Here is a 21,831-nt window from a genome sequence, read left to right as displayed (position 1 = left end):
TATATTTAATATTATTTTAACTAATTTTGAACTTTAAATTAACCTTACGGTGTACGGTATTTGGAATAGGCTAATTAATTTTTATAGACGTGGCTCGAACAGATTATATCTATAATGTAAATTGATTATTCTATTTTTGGAGTTTCAAAAAAAAAAAATGAAAAAATTGAAGAACAAATCAGGAGGCAAACGGGGTACAAAGAAGCTAAATAAGATATAATAACCTATACATTCGGGACGCATGGTCTCTTATATGTTCATAACTTTTAATCCGTTTTATAAAATATAGATTAATATAAAAAAATAAAAAAAATGGTAAATAACACTCGTAAGTGATATATAATTGATTTTTTTATTTTTGTATATATATTAAATACGTTACAATTTATTTATTTTAGGCTACTTTTTATTACAAGATTATCTTTTATTCAGCTTGTTTCATTCATTCCGAATGAACAAGTTTACCGCATATTATTTTTGGTAACTTAAAAAAAAAAACACTGTACACTAAAGTTTGGAAGTCTTCACAGATGTACATACATTTACTTATTTATCTAATAATTTATATAATTTTTTTTTTTAAATTTATTTATAAAAAACACAGCTTATATTGGTCAGATTTGTAAAGATATATATAATATATATATTTAATTAGTAATATATATTTTTTATATATATATTTATATAAATTACGCCATTCTTTGCTGTGGAACACAACTGAACTTTTACAGTATAAACCTCTAACGTATGGTAATATAACCTCGTTGAGGTTAATGATTGCAGGTACGAAGGAGCCTCATATCGAAGCTAGCTTCATGTAGTGAAGCCTTTTTCCAATGTTTCTATTATCAGTTTAATTGTCACCTTATATATATTTTCCACATTTTCTGTATATCTGTCACCGAGCGTCATCTTAACAGCTTCAAGAAATGGTTGTTCGATTTTCTGTAACAAAAATAATTATTTAATAATAATTTTTTTTATCCAGATTCAACAAAAAAGAATTATATCTTATTCTGTAATAAAATGTCTAAGACATAATTAGGTCAAAAATAGGAAGAAGAACTTCTTGGAATACTAAAGTTAATGATTGTAGACAATGTGAATCTACGCCAGAAAGAGTTTTTTTTTTTACCTCCAGTACCACCGTTCAGGTAATGCTTCAGAGGATGAGATGAATGACAATTTTTTTTTAGCGTGTGAAAAATGTCATGTCTGATCGGGATTCGAACCCCGGATGAAAGGCCGAGACGCTACCACTCGCGCCGAAGGGGGCGGCTCGCCAGAAAGAGTTTTTTTTTCTCTCTCGAGCCGGATCCTGCAGTTAAGTATTACACAGCCCACGGGAGTGTCCTTTACTCTAACGGGCTTCCACGTCTTAGCCCACTGGTCGGATCTCACTTTGCACCCGCTTCAACCCCCCGGAGTAGGATCCACCAGGTCCGGTTATGCCGTTCCTGGGTCTCCACTCCGGATCCGGGACTCGGTCTTTATGTCAATGCCTCTAACGGGGACACCCCGAGTTGGCATCTCCGCCGGGATTCGGTTTTTTTTTACTCGAGGGTGCGAGAGTCTCCGTTCTTTATCGCTACCTCCTACTCGTGCAAGCACGTGTGAACGGCAGCTCCGTAGAGGGCTGTCCTTCATCCCCGAGCCCTCCGATCCTTTTCCTGAAGAACCCTCGCCACGAACCCTGCAATGGTACTCAAACTCTTGGGGCTCCACAACCTGGTGGCGATGATGTTCTCCATGCTGAGCGGTCCGGTAACCCCGAGCAAGCTAGGCGGTAATCATCGCACTGCGGGCACCAGAACACCACGTGTTGTGCGGTATTCGGGTCGCCATCCTCAGGAGGAGGTCATCCGCCCTCCTCCTACTACACAGGTAGGCGCGGAAGACTCCATGGCCGGTCAAGAATTACGTGAGTTAGTAATTCAGCTAACCAAATCTCCGACTGGGCCAGAAAGAGTTAAAGAACAACTTGTATACGTTGTTCTTCAAGTCGAGAGTATACAGAGTGTTCCGGGACCCTATTTGCCGAACTTCAGGAACTGATTCAGGACACCAAAATGAGCAAAAACGTTTATATTGACGTAAGTCCTATTTTGCTTTGTTTTCCTTCTGGACGCCATTTTGTGATTTTCAACAAAAATATTATTTCTCAGGAACGGGTTAACCTACTTTAATTAAATTTAGTAAATCTAAGACTAATGTCTTTTTCTACAAAATAAAAAATTTTGATAACGTCACCTTCAAAAATTTCAAAATGGGGGCCATCTTAATATTTTTGTCTTCAATTAAAAAATTTCTGTAATTATTTGTTTGGTCAAATTTTTACTTTTACAGAATTTATTAAGCATTTTATTTTGAACAAAATGACCTCTCATTTGTAAAAATTCGTTGATAAACAATCGAGTTATTGCCGACAATTTACCCGTCGGCAGTACGCTTGCGCACTGTATTGCAAGCTGATAATTTTTGCTTCTTTTTAATACCTCCACCAAATGTAATAAAAATTAATAATAATAATTTATAAAAACCACTTATCAACAACTTTTTTATATCTGTTCATGTTCTTTCGGATACCAAATCCATTTTCAGGAACTCAAAAAACGTTTATATTATTCTATTCTTTATAAATCATAAAGAAAGAACTATGGCTTTAAAATTCTTTAATATAAAACTGAAACTTTACATAACGATTTACATACGATGAATGAGTTTTAGGTTTTTTTTTTAGAAGAATATAAAAGTTTTTTGAGTTTATGAAAATGGATTTGCTATCCGAAAGTACTTGAATACAACAAAAAGGTTTTTGGTAAGTGGTTTTTATAAATTATTATTATCATCGTATAATCCTACCAACGGGTCATGTTTGATAAAATTGTAATAAAAATTATTATTAATAAATAACTATAGTAAATTAATAATAATAATAATTATCACCTTTCATTACGTTATTTATTTTACTACTGGTATAACTGATAAAAAAAACAACCAAACATTATGCCTTTAAACTGAAAATTTAATTGTAGTACATAAGAACCATTACGACAAATTTAATTAATGACCTATCAAAAAAAAAAAAAAAAAAAAATACATGGAATTTAAGTGAACATAGTCTTCAGTTTGACAGTGAATGTCATTTTTCCGGCACGTAGGCTGTAATGATGCTGAGGGAAGTTTTCCAATGGGTATACGCCAATAGGAGGCTACGACGATGGAACCCTAACTGAATATCTGTCAATCTGTCTCAACAAATTCATTTTATATATCGATGGCCTAACCAATTTTAATAAAACTGTGCTCTTGTATGAATTACTTTGCCTTTATTTTATTATACTTTAGAAAATTTCATTCTAAAAATTTGAAGAAGACATCTCCTTTTTTAGGGGGTGAGACATGAATCGAGTAGAGCCGGGGATATATTGGCTTCTGTAATATAAAATTATTCGGTTGTATGATATATATTTTTTTTTCGTATGAAATAAAAGTCAGTAAACGTTTTTGACAGATCAGTCGTTGACGTTTGTGTTGTGGTTGCTGTAATTTTTTCACTTTCACCCTCTTTATCAAAGTTCGTGTCACTTGTACTTATTTCATTTTTATAAAACATTTTTAGTTTTCATATGACAGGTCTGTGGTGATATTCAATTTTAATATTTATTCTGACGCGGTCAGTAGACTAATTCTAAAATTGAACTATCAAACTTTATTTAAATCAAATTTGGTTGTGATGAATTTAATTGGAAATGTTGACTTTTATTTCAGTCTTTGTACTTTTTAATTACAAACTGAAAAATTAATCAAAACGAGATTTTTGGTTATAATTCCTGGTAGTATTTTTATTAAGCTAAAAAGAAATTAAATTTATTTTTTTTATTACAAGTGAGAATTATTTTTAATTAAAAAAATATTTCTGAAAAAAATGATTAAAAATAGAAAAAATTGTAAAAATAGATTCAATTCTGTTTTAATGTAACACGAAATGAAGTTATAATAAGCACTTCAATACAAAAAAGAAAATCATGGGCTATTTAACCAAAAAAAAAAAAACAATAAACCTTTTTTATAAAAAACTAAGAAACTCTAGACTTCTGAAATTTTTAGTTTTTTGAATTTTTATTGTATATTTTTACTTTTCCGTCTAGCTGGAAAAGTATTCTAATCAGTCCAATATGAGCATATGCGGTTTTCACCGGATCTTGACGTTTTGACGCCTAAGGAACCCAAAAAATCAAAAAACCGTATGGAAATTTTACGGATGTACGTTAATGTGTTCGGTATTGCACTTTAAATCACCTTATATGTCCAGAACTACTGGACCGATCTTGACCATACTTGGTGAGATTACTTCTGTATACACAGCTTTGATATCATTAAATTTTCGACTTAAAAGGTCAAGGTGGTGAAGCTGTACAGTAAGGTCACTCAGTATCCCTAGATTTCACCTAATTAAGGTTTTATTTTTTTTAAACACATATTTAAAAATTTTAAAATAATATTTGCAAAAAAAGTTTTTCCAAAATTGCATCCCCATCAGCATTTTTTACAAAAAAATGCTGTAAACTAATAGCTAAGGGGGAATACGTGTGAATAGTACAACCTGTGACAACAAGGAACGCTAGTGTAGCACTAATGCATTTTAAATTTTGTGTCTATGTGTCAGTACGCTGTGCATAACAAAGCCGTATGACGGGAAAGTCCTACAACTGTGTTACAGCTTTTTTAAGTATATTACTTGTTTTTTTAATAAATTTGGCGTATAAAGAGTATACCTTACCTCGTTATTTTCCTTATAACTATTAGGCCTGCTAATTATTAATAAACACTTAAAAATGTAAATATAATTTATTATATAAATACTTTTTTTAAATTCGTAAAATATTATTATCTGAAAATATTGTATAATAAACGTAGAAAATTTCAAATTCTGATAATATTTCACAAGTTTTTTTTTTCTATTGGTTAGAATATAAGCAATAAATGAATAAATAATTTTTATATAGGAGAAAGAACGTAAAAAGTTAAAAATACACAATAACATAAAAATGGGCGCTAAAACTAAATTCATAAATACAAATATTCTGGCCTTCGCGGACGATATTGCAATTTTTGTTAGATATAGATGTGGCTAAAATCAAAATTTCTAATTTAATCGAAAGTACAAACAAAATTGATTTTCCAATGACAAGGAGAACAGAACTTAAACCCTTACAATTTTCGACAACAAAGAAATAAGTAGAATTTAAAAATTTAAATATTTAGATGAAATCATAACACCGAAATAACATCTTGTTGAAACAAGATGTCAATTTTTGAGTTGTGATTGAACGTGCTTCGTTTCGTTTCGTTTATCAGAATCAATAGTTGCGAGAAAAGTAACGGTTCTTTGGGTAAAGGAACTCATTTTTCTCGTTGAACATGTGTTTCGTTAAAGTGGCAATTATATTGATTTAGTGAAGCACAAGTTTTCTGAAAAGTTTCCAAACACTCCTGTTCCTCATCTCAATGCAGTTCCAACTCTTATCAAAAAATTTCGAGTAACAGGCTTTGTTAGAAAAGCTGATCTAAGTGGAAGCTAAACTAATCGAACAGAAGCTGCTTGATATTTGGAATGCTATGGCCGAAATTTCATCTAAGTCAATACGGAACTTAACACAGCAGCTAGTTATCGGACTTGCTACCATACATAAAACTGTAAGAAAAGATCATGCGAAAAGATTAAATTATTGTCAATGGTTTAAACGTTTTATTGAACAAAACTCTGTAGGTATCCTTGATATTACGTATTTTATTGTTGAAGTGTAGTTTCCTCTGGGGGTATATTAATTCACAAATTAGGCGACTATGGTCGACAACTAATCCTCATCTTTACACGAAGCGAGGATTGGGTAGTGGACTGATATGAGTAGAAGGCACATTGTGAGTCCAGTATTTTTTTGAAAATAGTGATCGTTATCGTGCTATTTTAACAAATTTTATTATTCGGTTAACAAGTGGAAATCGCGATTGATTCCAACAATATGGCGCCACAGTACTCACAGCTAACAGGTCAGTGACTTTTTACTGCACACGTTCCAATTTGTTTTCAAACAAATTGGAACGTGTGCAGTGTTGTATTGATGTTGCAGGAGGTACCTTTTATAAACTATTCCAGTTATTGTAATATCCGTTTTTATAAAATAATGAAATAAGATACGGTACTATAAAATACGGTATTAACGCCACCGCAGCTACAGCTTTATTTAAAAAAAAGGAGTCAATCGGATTTCGGTGGAAAATGAACAGTCTCTTTATTAATTTAAAAAATGGTTATTTATTTTATAAATATATTAACCAAACTTAACCTACGCTCGCTTCGCTCGCTAACCTTGACTAATTAACACCGTAATTTTTTGAGTATTTATTTAATAAATTCAGTAATTATTGCAATTATTTATTATTTAAATAATCAAAACACTCCTGTTAATTAGTCAAGGTTAGCGAGCGTAGGTTAAGTTTGGTTAAATTATATTTATAAAATAAATAAATATAAATAACCATTTATTAAAATTAATAAAGAGACTGTTTTGAATCTATGTTAAACTCTATATCGGCCCATTCTCCACCGAAATCCGATTGACTACTTTGGTTTTAAATAATAGCGGCGGTTAATACGTAAGTACCTAAAATACAAAGTAATAATAAGAAAGTTTCACTTCTACATTTCAAAAATTCCAGTGCACAGCAACTTTCCGAACGCTTGTATTGTTATTATTATTATTTACAGAATGCATATATATGTTGATGTATACTAGTATTCCTCGTCGCGGCTTTTCCCAAGTTATGTGCGTATAGAATTTTAAAAACTGGAAATAATGTTTGAATAATTACGTGTGATTATATGTAACTATTATTATATGTAATATGTAATTATGTATCTTATTTATTTTGTTCCAAATTATGGTTTTGAAATGGGGTATTGTAATGTTTAGAATTAACAGATGTTTTGATAAAAGATATGTTCCGAAAATCAAATCTTTAAGGAAATCATTCGGATATTGAAGTTGTTCAAGCACTACGTAATCTCTCCCGGTATATCAGAGTCCAGAAGTTTCATCATCCATTTTTAGCATTACAATGATTACATATTTTAATCGTGTTTTAATAGTTTTAAATTTCAGATAATCAATTTCAGTCTGATAATCAAAAACTGATTTGAGACATAGCTTATTTCTCGAAGGTGTTGAGCCGAGCGTATACGTTGCTCTTTAAATCTTTGAAAACGCTCTGACGTAGATTCATGTTTTGTACGTTCATAAATTCTAGCAGCCGTAGAAGTTCTTTTTTTCAATTATTTCTAATATTTATTTAAAGGGTAGAGTTTTTATTATGTATGAAGGGAAAGGTGTAATAAAAAAGTAACGTGCAAGTTAAAATATGTGTTGATATTTGAAAGGAATTGTTAATTTAAAAATAAAATTTAAAATTGTAATTTTAAAAAAACACATATAATCATATTGAAAATTATATTTCAGTTTTATTTATATTTCATTCGTTATTTTATAAAATTGAATTACAATTTTCTCTCTTTTTCCTTTACTAAAAGTACAAAATTGCTTTTATAATTTTATTACTACACCTTTTTGTTTAGAGAAAATTAAACCCTGTAAGTTCTTTTTTTATTTCAACTAAAATTACATATTCTTCTTCTTTTTTTTTACGAGTTATAATATAAATATTAACTAAATTAGAATAAATATTCACAATCTTTTTCTTAAGTTACTACATTTAATTATTCTTTTATTTATTATTAAGTAATTTTATTTGAAATTAACTTTTGTTTTAATTTACTCATATCTTAAATTTTACAATTGTAAAATCAGTGTTGAATTATCAGATGTAATTCGTGTTTATCTAATTTTTCTCGTTTTAAATGGATTTTATTTAATTATTTTATTTTTAATTAATTATTTTTATTTTATTTTTAATTATTTTAATTTAGTTTTCTGAATAAAAAATAAAAACATCTACATACGGAACTAAAGAAAGAAATGTTGATTCCATGAAAAATAATAAATACACAGATGGTATCTTGATCACGGCCTTGAAGTAAGATGGAAATTCTGATTGTTTTAAAACAGAAGTCAAATTTTCTAAACATTTATTTGTTTTAATTGGATAAATTTTCTAAGAATTAAATTCTCTACAATTTTTTTTACGTAGTTGTATTTGTTTATTGGCAATTTAATAAAGTAAATGTACGTTAATTTTTGTTTTGTTTCAATTTTTTATGTATTACAACAATTATTACGTAGACTACGGTAGATACAGTTCTGATATCGACTTAATATTGTGTTGTTTTTTTAATCTAAACATGTAATATAACTAATTTCATTCCAAGAATTTCAGTATTATCTCATTTTTACCGTTAGAGTTGAAATCACAGCGAAATGTTTTGGCAGACGTAACTCGGAAACAAAGGATTCCAGACATATGTTTATGTAAACTATTTTTAATTATATTTTTACTAGAACATAGTCGGAAATGATGATTTTTCAGTTTTTTCTTCAAGAGACACCATGTTATAGCCGAGAAAGTAAAGAATCATTAAAAAAAAAATATATATATATATACACACACACACACACACACACACACCAGTTTCGCCCACACTATATGGTAACGGTCGCGGTCAGTTTTTTTTTTATTTTATGTTTTTAATAAAGTAACAGGAGGCAGGTGTAGACAGTCGCGTCGCACATATGGTAGGTAACAGTGGAAGTGGTTGAGCCGCCGCGCCATACTTCGTCGCATGCCTTAAAATATCGAAATTAAAAAAAAAAACTGAAAATGTTTTTAAAAGCTTTTATTTAACTCGCTTTAGGAATAATCAAATCTAGCAACTGCTATATCTTTTAATCTATCGTATGAAAACCAATGAAATTTTGGTACACGTATGTAACTTAGATGACAATACAGCACTACGGTGTCGGAATTTGATATGACCCACCCCCACGCCACAACGCGCTACCCCTACGCTAAATTCATGCATTTAGTTGAAAATTTTCATTTTTCATGAACTATCGTATGAAAATGATTGAAAATTGGTACACGTATGTAACTTCGATGTGTAAAAATAAATATTTTTAATTTTTTTAATCTTAAAAAAAACAAAAAAGTAAAAAAATATATTTGATTTACATTTAAAAAATTATTTTTTTAAAAAAGCTTTTATTTAACTAATATTAATATTAATATTAATAAAAACAGGAAACAAATTAGAAAAACCCTCTAAAAAGTAAAAAATAAGAATTAAATCAAATTGAGAATTTTGCACAAAAAATATAATACATTGATAAATATAAAAATGCACTGAAAAATAAAAAAAATAAATTATATAAATATCTAATTAATAAAAAATAAATAAGGGTAATAATAATTAAATTTAAAAATTAAAAGTAATGAAAATATTTAGTTAAATAAAAGCGTAGCGCAGTTTTTATAACAATGTTTTCGAATAAGTATTTATAGACGTTTGCTATATTTTAAAATATATTTTTTGTTTAATGAGGTTGTTTAGTATATGTATATACTTTATTTATCTGTAATAAAATAACTCAAGTTTTAATTCTTTGATGGTTCAAATTTGCACCGAGATGACCTTTAAGGGTTAATAAGATTAAAAATAAAAATTAAATTTAGAAATCTTGCACAAAGTTATTACATTTTGACAGTTTTCTGAAAAATGATTAATTATTAACATTATTATAATTGTAATCGTAATTATGAATTCATTAAATAAAAATTCGTAATTAATTAAATGAAACTTTTAGCGGAAAGAGTGCGTTCAATTTGGCTTAGATTACAAGCAGAATTCGACGATGAACTTCAATTATGTGAGAACACGTACAAAGAATGCGAGTGGTTGCATTTTACCAGATTGTTACTTGTAGCTAGTCAGTTTCAACTGGAGAGGTTCCAGCAGAACTTTCCGCCTCCTCGCGTCGTTATTGAAAATGAAAATGAAGATTAATTGTAAAAATAGATGTTGTGCTGTTTTAAATAAATTATAAAAACTGCGCAACGCTTTTATTTAACAAAATATTTTCATTACTTTTAATTTTAAAATTTAATAATTATTACATTTATTTATTTTTTTATTTATTGGTTATTTATTAGATATTTATATAATTTATTTTTTACTTTTCAGTGCATTTTTATATTTGTTAATATAATACATTTTTTATTTAAAATTCTGAATTTGATTTAATTCTTATTTTTTTTACTTTTTAGAGGGTTTTTATAATTTGTTTCCTTTTTTATTAATGTTAATACTAGTTAAATAAAAGCTTTTTTAAAAAAAGTAATTTTTTTTTTAGATATTTTTTCTGAAGCGTATTTGCATAAGTCTAATGAATATGTCGTTTAATATAGTCGGATATGGTAACCTTTCTTTACCCCTTTCAAAGTCAAATTTTTAAAAATAAATAAATTGGTTTTTAGATATTCACATTAAAATTACACACAAAAATCAAATTAATATATTTATTTCTTATAGAGAAATTAAAAATATGTTCGGGTTCAAAGATCCATTTTTTTTTTAAATTAAAAAATCCATTTTAACCCTTTAAACTTGGAATTAAAAAAAAAAACAAATTGGTTTTTAAATATTGACATGAAGATTACACACACCAAAAATTTGTTTGATTTCTTCATTTGTTACCGATAAATTAAAAACTATATTTAAAAAAAAAAAAAAATATTGAAAATTTATTTTAACACTTTAAACTGCGAATTTCAAAAAATGTTTAAATCGTTTTTTAAATATACACTTGAAGATTACACACACTAAAAAAAAAAAAAAAAAAAAAAAAAAAAATAGTAAATTACATTGGTACTCCATTTTAGCCATTTATTAACTCGGAATTTCAAAAAAATCCTTTTTTAGTGTGCATTTACACCGTAAGAAGAATGTGTATACAAATATATCTTCAATAGTTTTCGCTAAACGTTGATTATGAATCACTCACGACACATCCTTTTATATATAATCTTATCAGAATAGTTAGATGAATAACAAACAAGCTGAAAAAAGAAAAATAATTTTGTTGTAAACTCTCAAAAGGTAGATGAAGGAAAAAGATGACGTCAAAAGCAGACTATTGCAGGTTAAAAGAGCGTTCAATTAGAAGAGGAGTCTGCTTGTATAAAACGAATACAAACATAGATATCTACACACTAAATAAAAATCAAAGAAAAGAAATTTTAAATATTTATTGGGAATTACACGTTATAGAAGTGAAATATTCCATGTAAAATTCCATTCATGGATTGTAATATGTATCATATCCGTTTCATGTTTATAGTGTTAATGTTGGGAACAACGATAAAGTTCTGCATTATTATGCTGGCTTAAACTAGTATTTTTTTTCTTGTTTTCTGATTATTTTCTTTTCAATTTTGTCATTATTGATATCATAAAATGTATTATTAGTTGCATAAGTAGGCTGTAATTAAGTTGGTTGTTAGTTTTGATTTCGTATTCGGATTAAGTACCGTTAGAGGATTACAAAATTATACGAATGACCTTGATTGACCGTCGGGTTTACCTTAAAATTGACGTCAAAATTAAAATATTGTAATAATCATTATGCAAAAATGGAATATGTATCAAGTTTGTTTCAAACTCACGAATGTAACCTTTATAAAATTCATCAATTTATAAATATGAATTTTGTAATTAAGTGTTAAGTCTCAAAATGACGGAAAACTAACTTTTTAAATAAAATTTGCCATAAAACCGCCAAAATACGAGATAAATAAATTATATTAACGTATGTAGAACCCAAATAGACATTATTAAAACCACAAAAGACTCATTGGCGCCCCCTACAGGTTTTTTTGATAAAATTCATAAAATTTTAAATTAGATAAATGTATAAGTTTTTAATTGTAACAGGTACTGAAAAGAAACCATCATGAACAGAGGTTCCGACAAAGAAACGAAGAAACTTTCAGGACATGTTCTACTGATGAAAATAATGAGAAAAGTTCATATAAACATTGGTCTGGAAACGATTTGCTAGTTTTGCTCTTCTAAAAAAAGAAGCCCTAATGTAATTTTTGGGAACCAAATTAAAGAAAAAGATTGTTGGTTTCTTCTGTAATTTGAGCTGGGAAATAGGATAAAATAAATCCCAGAACTGTAACTACTTTAGTTTTTAAGATATCCGATTTAAAACACAAAATTCGGTGTCAAAAAAAAGGTGTTTTTTTTTTTTTTAGGTTTCTAATACAATAGCTTTGTTAAATGACTAATAAATGCGAAATATTTAATAATAAAACTTGTAGAGAATTTAATTCTGAGAAAATTAATGTAAATACATATACCAGTAAAAAGTGTCATGTTTTTTGATACCGAATTTTGTGCTTTACGTCGGATATCTTAAGAACTACTAGAGTTACAGTTCAGGGATCTGTTTTATCGTATTTCCCATCTCAAATTACATAAGAAACCACTAACTTCACTTCTTAATTTGAGTACTAAAAATTACAGTAGGTCTTCTTTTTATTAGAAGAGCAGAAATTCGGACGAATTATTTCGCTAGCTGTAACTCGAAAACAAAGCGTTTCTTGATCTATGTTTATAAGAACTTTTTTCTTTATTTTTACCTGTAGAACGCGTCCTGAAAGTTTCTTCGTTTCTTTTTGGGACACTTAATAAGATTATAAATTACGATTAAAATAACGTACGAGTACTTATTTGATCGGCCACCAAATAATGGTCATATAACCTAAGGGAACTTTAAAACACAAAATTGATGTCTTAAAGACTTAATACACAATCATTAGCTTATAAAATATTGAAAATTATTAATTACAGTGAATGTTCTGTTTTTTAATGTTCTGCTTTGCAAATGTAATTAAAATTAAATTATAGCCAAGTTTGCCCTTAGGGTCCAACCCATATCATTTATTTTAGAAAATATAAAAAAAATTTACTCCCCCTATTTGAAATATCAAAAGAGCATAAAATAAAAGTTCAAATGAGATAAATAACTTTATTATTACAGAAATATAATAGCATATCTCTCTAATATTATCCAGATAATACCTTTAGTAGAAATGAATTAATGATTGATAGAACTGTAATAATAATAGTAAGAATGTTCGTTCGGGAAAGTTTTACTACACTTCATTGATAATTGATTAAATTTATATAAAAAATGAAGATCTGTCTGTTAGAATATCACGAAAATTTTTTAACTTAACATTGCATCCGTTCGTGATGAAAGCTTCGTTATTATTGGGGGTTCTCTTCGAGATACTCGTAAATTAAATTTTTCTGATATTACATTAAAAAAAAAAAAAAAATTTGGAATAGAATTTAAAAATTCCCTTTCTCTAACAAAATATATTTTTATAATTCCTGTTGTGATATTCTTGATAAGTTCCGTATCAAGATAATACCCCAAGACCAATCTTCAAAGGAAAACTAATTGGTGCAGTAAACATCATTAAATAAATATAAGCTTTACAAATGTAGAATTGAAATCATTTTAATATTAAAAAAAATTATTAAGTATTTAAAAATATTTTCAGTATAATGGATTTTTATTATCGCCAATGTTATGCAACAATATGTTGGCTCTTTTAATATCTCGGCTAAACTTTCAAACATATGTCGGTCAAACTCTCAAAAGTGTTAATTATACGTATTTTTTATCTTGATTTCTTTTTCTGATTAGCCTCCAGAACCGCCGTAAGATATTACTTCAGAGGATGATATGTATGATGAATGTAAATTATGTATAGTATTGTACAGTTTCAGGTCGACCATTCCTGAGATGTGTGGTTAATTGAAACCCAACCACCAAAGAACACTGGTATCCACGATCTAGTATTCAAATCCGTTTAAAAGTAACTGCCTTTACTAAGATTTGAACCTTAGAACTCTCGACTACGAAATCAGCTGATTTGTGATGACGAGTTAACCTGTACACTAGCCCGGTGGGCTACGTATTGTTTATTTAGTACAATCGTGATTTTCTTATACGATAAATTATAAGCATTTTTAGATTAATGAAAAATAAATAAATAATTAAAATTCACCCAATAGTTGTGTTAGTCTGTCAAACAAATTTGTTAAATCTCATCTGAGGAATAAAGTTTGTGACATTTTTACGTTTATTATTTATATATTATAATTTTAAACATTTATTTCAGTTGTTTAAACGTTTTTCAAAATTTTAATATTTTAGCATAAATATAATATTGATTTTCAAATTATTATAACAAAAAATTAAGAATTCAAAATATTTGAAAGCGGAGATAACAATTTAAAGAAGAGAAATTATATTATTTTAGCTAAAATTAAAGTTAAGTTAAGAAAATAATTAACTAGTTTAGGTAAAATCAGTTTTCTGCTAGAAAATAAATTTAATTTAAAAATAACATTAATAATTTATTTTTAAATTTTATTTAATGAGATATAAGGGCATTGACTGCTACGTTACAAATTTATATTTGTAAATGAAAAATACCATGCCTGAGGGATTTAAACCCAGGACTTCCGGATGAAAAGCGGAGACCACTCGCGCTACGGAGGCCGGCCAAATAATTATTATATTGAATTATACATTATTATTATATTTAGTTTAAAAATATTAATGATGTTTGATAAAACGGAAGATTTGGCAGTAAAGTTAAAAAAATTTATTGAATTTACGATGAAAAAACTGGAAGGTTTAGCATTATCCATTAGGAAATATTTCACGTTAAAATTATACTGCTGTTGGGCTGGAAACTCGAGCCAAGGGTAGTCTACAGCTAACCTCTCTTCATTAGAGAAAACCGCACTGTTTTATAGATCCCTCATCCCCAGCACAGATGTAACGAAGAACAGATAAATAACCATGGACCAAACGGATTGGAGAATAAAAAGGCTTAAAGGTAAGAAAAAAATGAATAATTTTCCAAAGATGCATGGTGGCAGTGGCATACAATCTCAACTAAAAGATAACTAACCCACCACGCAGTTTACATTCGCTCCCACTTATCGTTAATCTTCCATATACCTTCTATTTTTATCAAAATAAAAAAGTTATTTTTCATTGATCAGCAAATAAAATGTTTTAACTTATCTTTCAGAAACTAAAAACTTTTCTACGTTCAAGCTCAGGCTTCCGCCTAACCTCGTTCTTCGTCCAAGATGGTATGACGTTTAAAATTATTTAACGAAGATAGTTCACCTTGAATTATAAGAGAATATGAAGTGGATTTCAAAAGTAAGTTCAAATAAGCCAGAATATTTTTCATTGTGCAAAGAAATTTACTGATTTTCTACATATCATTGAGAAATTAAAAGATGAAAGATATTTCTATATTATCTTCTTAGAATAGTGTGTATGGTTTAAAATAGTAAAACATAGAAAATAATATAAACTAAAAAATCAAAGTACAATGAATATCAAAATACGCTTTACAGAAGTAGGATAAAAATTTGGCTGGTTGGTAAATAGTGAATCGTAGAAAAATGTAGTCTGTAGTAAATTAAAACCAGACGAAGAATAATTTTAGTAATATATATAACGGGCGATTCTATAGAAGGACTTCACAATTTTAAAAGTATATAAAAACTTATTGAGATAACTTACAGATTCGGTTAAGGTCTCGTTTCATAGCAAAACACATAATTATTTGACTCAAGTAGTTCATTAGTACTGAATTAGGCCACCAGTGTTGTTTAAAATGGATAAATTTACTGTTTCGGAACGTGCTAGATTTGGGCTTACGAACACTCTTCAAATATCTATAAACAATTTTCGGGTTTTTTGAATTTCGATTTTTTTAAGGAATCCGACGGTTTACGTGTGGCTCAACCAACACAGCTCTTGCTACTGTTAAGTGTATGTGTGAAGCACTGGTTTACGTATGTCAGGGCTGGCTCCACTTGTCTCCGCTTACGTGGCTAAAAAGAAATAAAATAAAAAATAATTTTCGGCGACGGGAAACGAAATAACCATATAGCGCGAGTGATCCCGCGAAGGAGATGCTAGTTAATTAATAATTCCACTAACTTATTACTAATTAAGGCCCTCAGCGATAATTAAATTTATTAATGGGAAGTTGTATAGAAGTTTAAAAAAAATGAAATTGGCAACAACGATTAGACGACAAGCTTATAAAAGATTTTATAAGATCTATTTCGTATAAAATATAAATTAAATAATTAGATGTAGGATAAAAGAAATTAGTTGAGATTAAATTTCTCAGAAAAGAATGAAATAGAAAATTAAACGAACTAATCACGGTTTGATCGATTAAAATAAAAAGACTAATCATAGTTTCTGAAGGATTAATTGTCTTAGATTTTTTTTTTTTAAATAAGCAGGAGCAAAGTATGTTTCATAGAATTACTTCTTAATTTCTGAAATCTTTACACGTTTTTGTAATTATGTGGATTTAATTAATTTATTTCTTTTACAAATATTTAAAGCTGTTTTATTTTCTGTATTGATTTATATTTTATTGAAAACTATTTAATTCCCTCTCGCCATAAAAGAACGCAGAAAAAATCGTATAATAACTTAAGGGAATATAATTATTGCGGCTGGCTTCACAAAAACATTGTGGATGGACAGGCAAACCTGTTACTTATTTCATATCAGACAGAGCATGATTTCATTCTCTTAGAATGTTAATTCGCACAACACCAGGATGACTGAAAATTCTTGCCAGATGTTTGAGCGTTCTCTTTACGATGACAAAATCGGTGTATAGAGTGCTGTTCCTGATAATCGTATAATGCGGCCAATAATTTTTGACCAGACTGGTAATATAAGAAAGTATACCGTAAGATTTTCAAATAATTCGCTCAGTTAACAGATCGTGAAAAAGAGTTCGACTTCTTCCAATAAGACGGAGCAACGTGTCACACAAGCGATTCACTTGTACGCGTACTTTTCGCTTTTACAGAACGATCTGTTAGCAGATGGCGATGACCTTGGCGCCAGATTTGTCTTGTTGCGATTTTTCCCTTTGGGGCTATTTGAAGGATGTTGTATATGAAATGGAAGGGGATGGATTAATCTAACAATTCGCCTGTCTGAATTGAGAAAGAGTCTCTTGAGCAACTTGAGAAAGAGTCTCAAGTTGCATCAATCGATAGAGCTCGAACCCATTTACCAACATAAATGAGCGTGTACTATTCTTATGCGTATTTTAAGCCTTAAATATGCCATTTTTAAACTTCGAACCTCTCCTCAAAGTTCTCCCGTTATTTCAATAGAAATTTCCCGAAAGACGTTAATCCTAGTTTTTGATGGAGAACCCGAATCAGGTCTCAAAAACCCGGTGGGTGAATAGTCTGGAGATTCACTTGAACTGAATTGGTAAATTACTCCGAATAAAGTAAATCGATGAACTTATGGAAAATATTCATGAAAAAAATCGACGGCATTGATAACTTTTACGTCAGGTGACTGTCAATATGATCATTCTAGCACAAAACTCCACTGCATCGCTCTGCGCTCACTTTTAACGGTTTTTTTTTTTAATATAAAAATTTGGTAAATGTGGAAACATTTCCTAATGTAAACGCAGAATTTAATTTAATTTTAATTTTTTTTTCATTATCATTCATAAAATCTTACATCATTTCTGTTTAATCTGTAACGGATCGATTTTAAGTTGCTCTTCTTGTAGTAAAACTGTAAGAGGAGGGGGAGGAATTTTACATTAATGAAAATAAAATAAGTTTTAAATGATAAGGATGAATTCATAGAAAAAAAATAGTTGGCGTGTCGCTGTTGCCATAAGTAGTGAATAAAGTTTTAAAATTATAAGGCTTGTTACAGCTGTAAGTAAAATACTGTACTCACTTTTTCATGTTACTTGTGTTGTATTAGGTTTATAAAGTTTTTTTAATGGTAACCCTTTTTACGGTTGGAAGGCCTTCGCTCAACATTTTAGTTAAATATTCATATCCTATTAAGTTTCAGTTATGAAGAAGTTATAATATTTTTTTTAAATGTTTTATAAAAATGTATTTATAACCAACCATGTTCTTCATCATAATGGCAGGATAAAAAATGTAAGTGTATTTTTTTTTTTTTTTGACAAACCTTAGCTAAAGTGGAACGCAGATTATCCGGAATAGCCTTTGAAAGGCAAAATTCGGATAATCAGAAATCCGGATAATGAAAAACTTTTATCATACAAACTGGATATATTATTTTAATTTTTAACGGTATTACAGTTAATAAAAAGATGAAAATATAAAAAAGTACTCGTATTTCAATAAAATTAAAAAGATTCTTCAAACATCAAGAAAAATTAGATGAAGGAATACGATACAAAAAATCCAGTGAATAGAAATTTGCTAATAAAAGAATCAGAATTTTAAAAAATGATGTGAAAAAATCAAAATGAGAAAAAAGCCTGATCAACCTCTCTTGTATCTTCATTGTTACCGAAAAGAATTATTTCTGGTAAAGAGGTTTCTGAGAAACGGTAACTCCTTGATCTATTGATTGTAAAATGGATATATCACTGGGAAGTAAAAACAAAACTTTGAATTTTCTGTTCCCTTTTTCCAATCAGCCTGTTGAGAGATGAGTAGGTGCTAATATCAAAAGAGCGTTCCCATTTTTACCCATAATCAGCTAGTATTTTTTAAGCTCCGGTTATGAAATAATTATAGTACCCGTCTGAAAAAAGTCAACAGTCATCCATGCTTCTTTTTGGTTTTATTTTTTTTAATTATTGGGTAACTGCAGAAACGTTTAAAAGCATGTGGTTTCTTTTTTTTTTTGATTTGCCAATCTATAAAATTTAATCGATGATCTCTAGTTGCGTTACCTTTTCTTTCTTTTTCCTGTTAGCCTCCGGGAATTACCGTTTAGGTATTACTTCAGAGGATGAATGACAATGATGTGTATGAGTGTAAGCGAAGTGTAGTCTTGTACAGTCTCAGGTCGACCATTTCTGAGATGTGTGGTTAATTGAAACTCAACCACCAAAGGATACCGGTATCCACGATCTAGTATTCAGATCCGTATAAAAGCATCTAACTGCCTTTACTAGGACTTTTGAACATTGGAATTCTCGACTTCAAAATCAGCTGATTTGCGAAGACGCGTTCATCACTAGACCAACCCGGTAGGTTACCCTTTATAAAGTTAGATAAGGAAAAGCATACAGTAATGTTGTCATTTGTTTGACCTGTACAAAGCAGAATAAAAACAAACATACATAGTTTTTTCCTACGTAGCAGCGCAGCCCAACTGCTAAACCAATTTATTATCCCACACTGGAATCATTACGTTATCGGGAGTGTCATAGATACATCTTAATTGCTGGCTTCAACAAGACGAAGCAACTGCACCTACGACGAACAATGCAATTTCTTCGATGACCGTATAATTTCTCGTGGGCTACGGCCTCCTCACCGGTTCACCGGGTCTGAGTCCTCCCGATTTTTATTTGTGGGGCTTTTTGAAAGATAATGTGTAATCAAACAACCCGCGTACACTTGATGTACTTAAACAAAATATTGAGGACTGTATATCAAATATTACTGCTGCTACACTGAAAAAGGTAGCATACAATCTAACAAAACGCGCTAATGCATGCATTGAAAATCTTAGCGGAAATTTCCAGTACTTATTATATATTTGTAAGGAATACTTTTATAAATGTTAATATTATTTTGTAAATTAATAAAACGGCTTTCTAAAAAACAATTTGTTGCCGTTTGGGTTTCGCAACTTTACGATCACCCATTATTTATCTCTTGTTTGAATACTATTTTAGATATTTTAAACAGCGTATTAATTTAATTTTTTTAAATTTATTAGTGAGAATGCGAGCAGTCTATGTAGTTGGAGATCCGAAAAATCGACATTACATTGTAATAAAATAAAATATTTTCCTTTGAAAAATGCAGTGATTATACATTTTGTCAAGAGAGTGAGAGAGAGAGGGAATAAAATAACGTAATCTTTGTTTTGAAAAACTGATAAGACAAGAGTTCCTACTATATTGCAAAAACAGTTAAATTAAATCTTTTACGGAAGATATATGATATTACCTGTACGGTATACTCTCATACCTAGCTATATAATAAACCCTTGCTCTTAACTGCGAGCTCATTTGCTGAAGTACTTACTATATGTAGTATAGAGAGGATCGGTATTTCTACTGTTCTCTCTTTCAACATTTGATATTCTCTTCTTGATGGTTGTTCGTACGATTGAACCGTGCTCTTATTGAACAAATCTTTTATTAAATGTTATATAAAAAAAATAAAAGAGAAAGAAATTGGAAAAAAAATGATTAGACGTTTACTCTATTGAATTCGATAATTTTCTTTGAAATACACAATTTTTATCGCACTTTATGGAAATATTAAATATTTTATAGATTGCTCAGAGGAGAGATTATCTAATAGGATGCGCAGGAGTCTAATATAATTTTTAAAAACCAGTAGGTTTGTTTTTAAAAATTCATCTGAACTTTAATTATGGATTTCCAAAAAGCGTAATAGAAAAAACAGAGCCAATAAATATCCAATATACATTTTTTTTCGTTTAGTTCCTTTATATTTTTTTGTCTTAAATTAGTTACTTCGTTGTGGATAATGGTTGTAGTCATATATATACGAGGCTTAGCTGATAAATTTTGCTCATATATGAGCAAAATTCTGTACAAGTTTTGTTATAATAAATCTTCCGCACTTAACAAAGCTATTGTATAAACCTAAAAAAAAACTTGTTTTTCGACATCGAACTTTTTGTTTTACGTCGGATATCTTAAAAAGTATTGGAGTTACAGTTTTGGAACATATTTTATTTTATTTCCTAGCTCAAATTACATAAGAAACCACCAACTTTACTTTTTAATTTTTTTCTAAATGTAATGTAATGTAAAAATTACAGCAGGACTTCTTTTTATTAGAAGAGCTGAAATCCGGATGAAATCTTTCGTTAGTCGTAACTCGAAAACAAAACCTTTCCATATCTCTAATTTTTTTCGTTATTTTTACCAGAAAAACATATTCTGAGGTTTCATCATTGGGACACTTTGTATAATGAAAGTGAATGGTATTTTCGACCTCCTCAAACCTCAAAACGTAAAGAAGATTCAATTTCACCGATTTTTCACATCACGCGACCGTAAAAGTAATACCGTACTTTTCTTCGAACAGTCGGTAAAAAAAGACAAATTCATTGATACATATCGACTTCTTTATTCGTTTTGAATAAAGGTAGTTTTCATTTGACAATATAGTTCGTAGACCTTGACAAGGATGTTAACCATTTAATTCATTTGAAGTACAATACATATTTAAAAGTGTTTCCTTGAATAATTGTGTTAGTGGCGTACTTTGGTCGTTAGGAATTAATTAACAGCACTTTTCAGTCAGCCTGAAGCTGAACGAAATTAAAATTTTTGAACTAGTAGCAGGTTGTAAATTTTACAATTTCATTTCCCAGTGCTTCCTGATATGAAATAATTAATAAAAGAAAATCAATTAATATAGTAGTTTTCATAATTTTAGAAAAAATTAATCTCAATTATTTTAATCCGTAGAATTCATAAATATTAGTAATAAATGTTATGTAAATCAATAATTAATTACACATTTATTTATTTTGAACTACATCAATCAATGAAGTCGTTTTCATTTTTCATCTGTTTACTCACAGTAAATAATAAAATTAAATGGGTGAAATAATTTATAAGCTTTTTGTCTAAATAACTGTAGCGTTTGTTGTTATTTTTATTGCTGTATTTATTTTGTATTAGGCATTTAGTTAACATTTATTTATTTATTTGGGAATT

At 29.1% G+C, this 21,831-nt stretch overlaps 1 protein-coding gene across 2 annotated transcripts in view; it reads right to left on the bottom strand.

Annotated features, from left to right (window-relative positions):
- Positions 1–342: 342 nt before the first annotated feature.
- The window catches only part of LOC142331137 (neuroglobin-like), a 297,336-nt gene continuing 275,847 nt past the window's right edge, over positions 343–21,831 (bottom strand). The window contains exon 4 of one of the 2 annotated variants that reach the window (XM_075376834.1): positions 343–945. In XM_075376834.1, the coding sequence (XP_075232949.1) occupies positions 814–945 (132 nt within the window). In that variant the 3' untranslated portion in view covers positions 343–813. The remainder of the gene's footprint in view (positions 946–21,831) is intronic. The other variant, XM_075376833.1, reaches the window with a different exon arrangement.

Source organism: Lycorma delicatula, chromosome 10 (assembly GCF_047948215.1).
Source record: "Lycorma delicatula isolate Av1 chromosome 10, ASM4794821v1, whole genome shotgun sequence".
In the NCBI taxonomy this organism is placed as follows: Eukaryota; Metazoa; Arthropoda; class Insecta; order Hemiptera; family Fulgoridae; genus Lycorma; species Lycorma delicatula.
The sequence above is the reverse complement of the archived record's forward strand: the minus strand, read 5'-3'. Positions and strand labels throughout refer to the sequence as shown.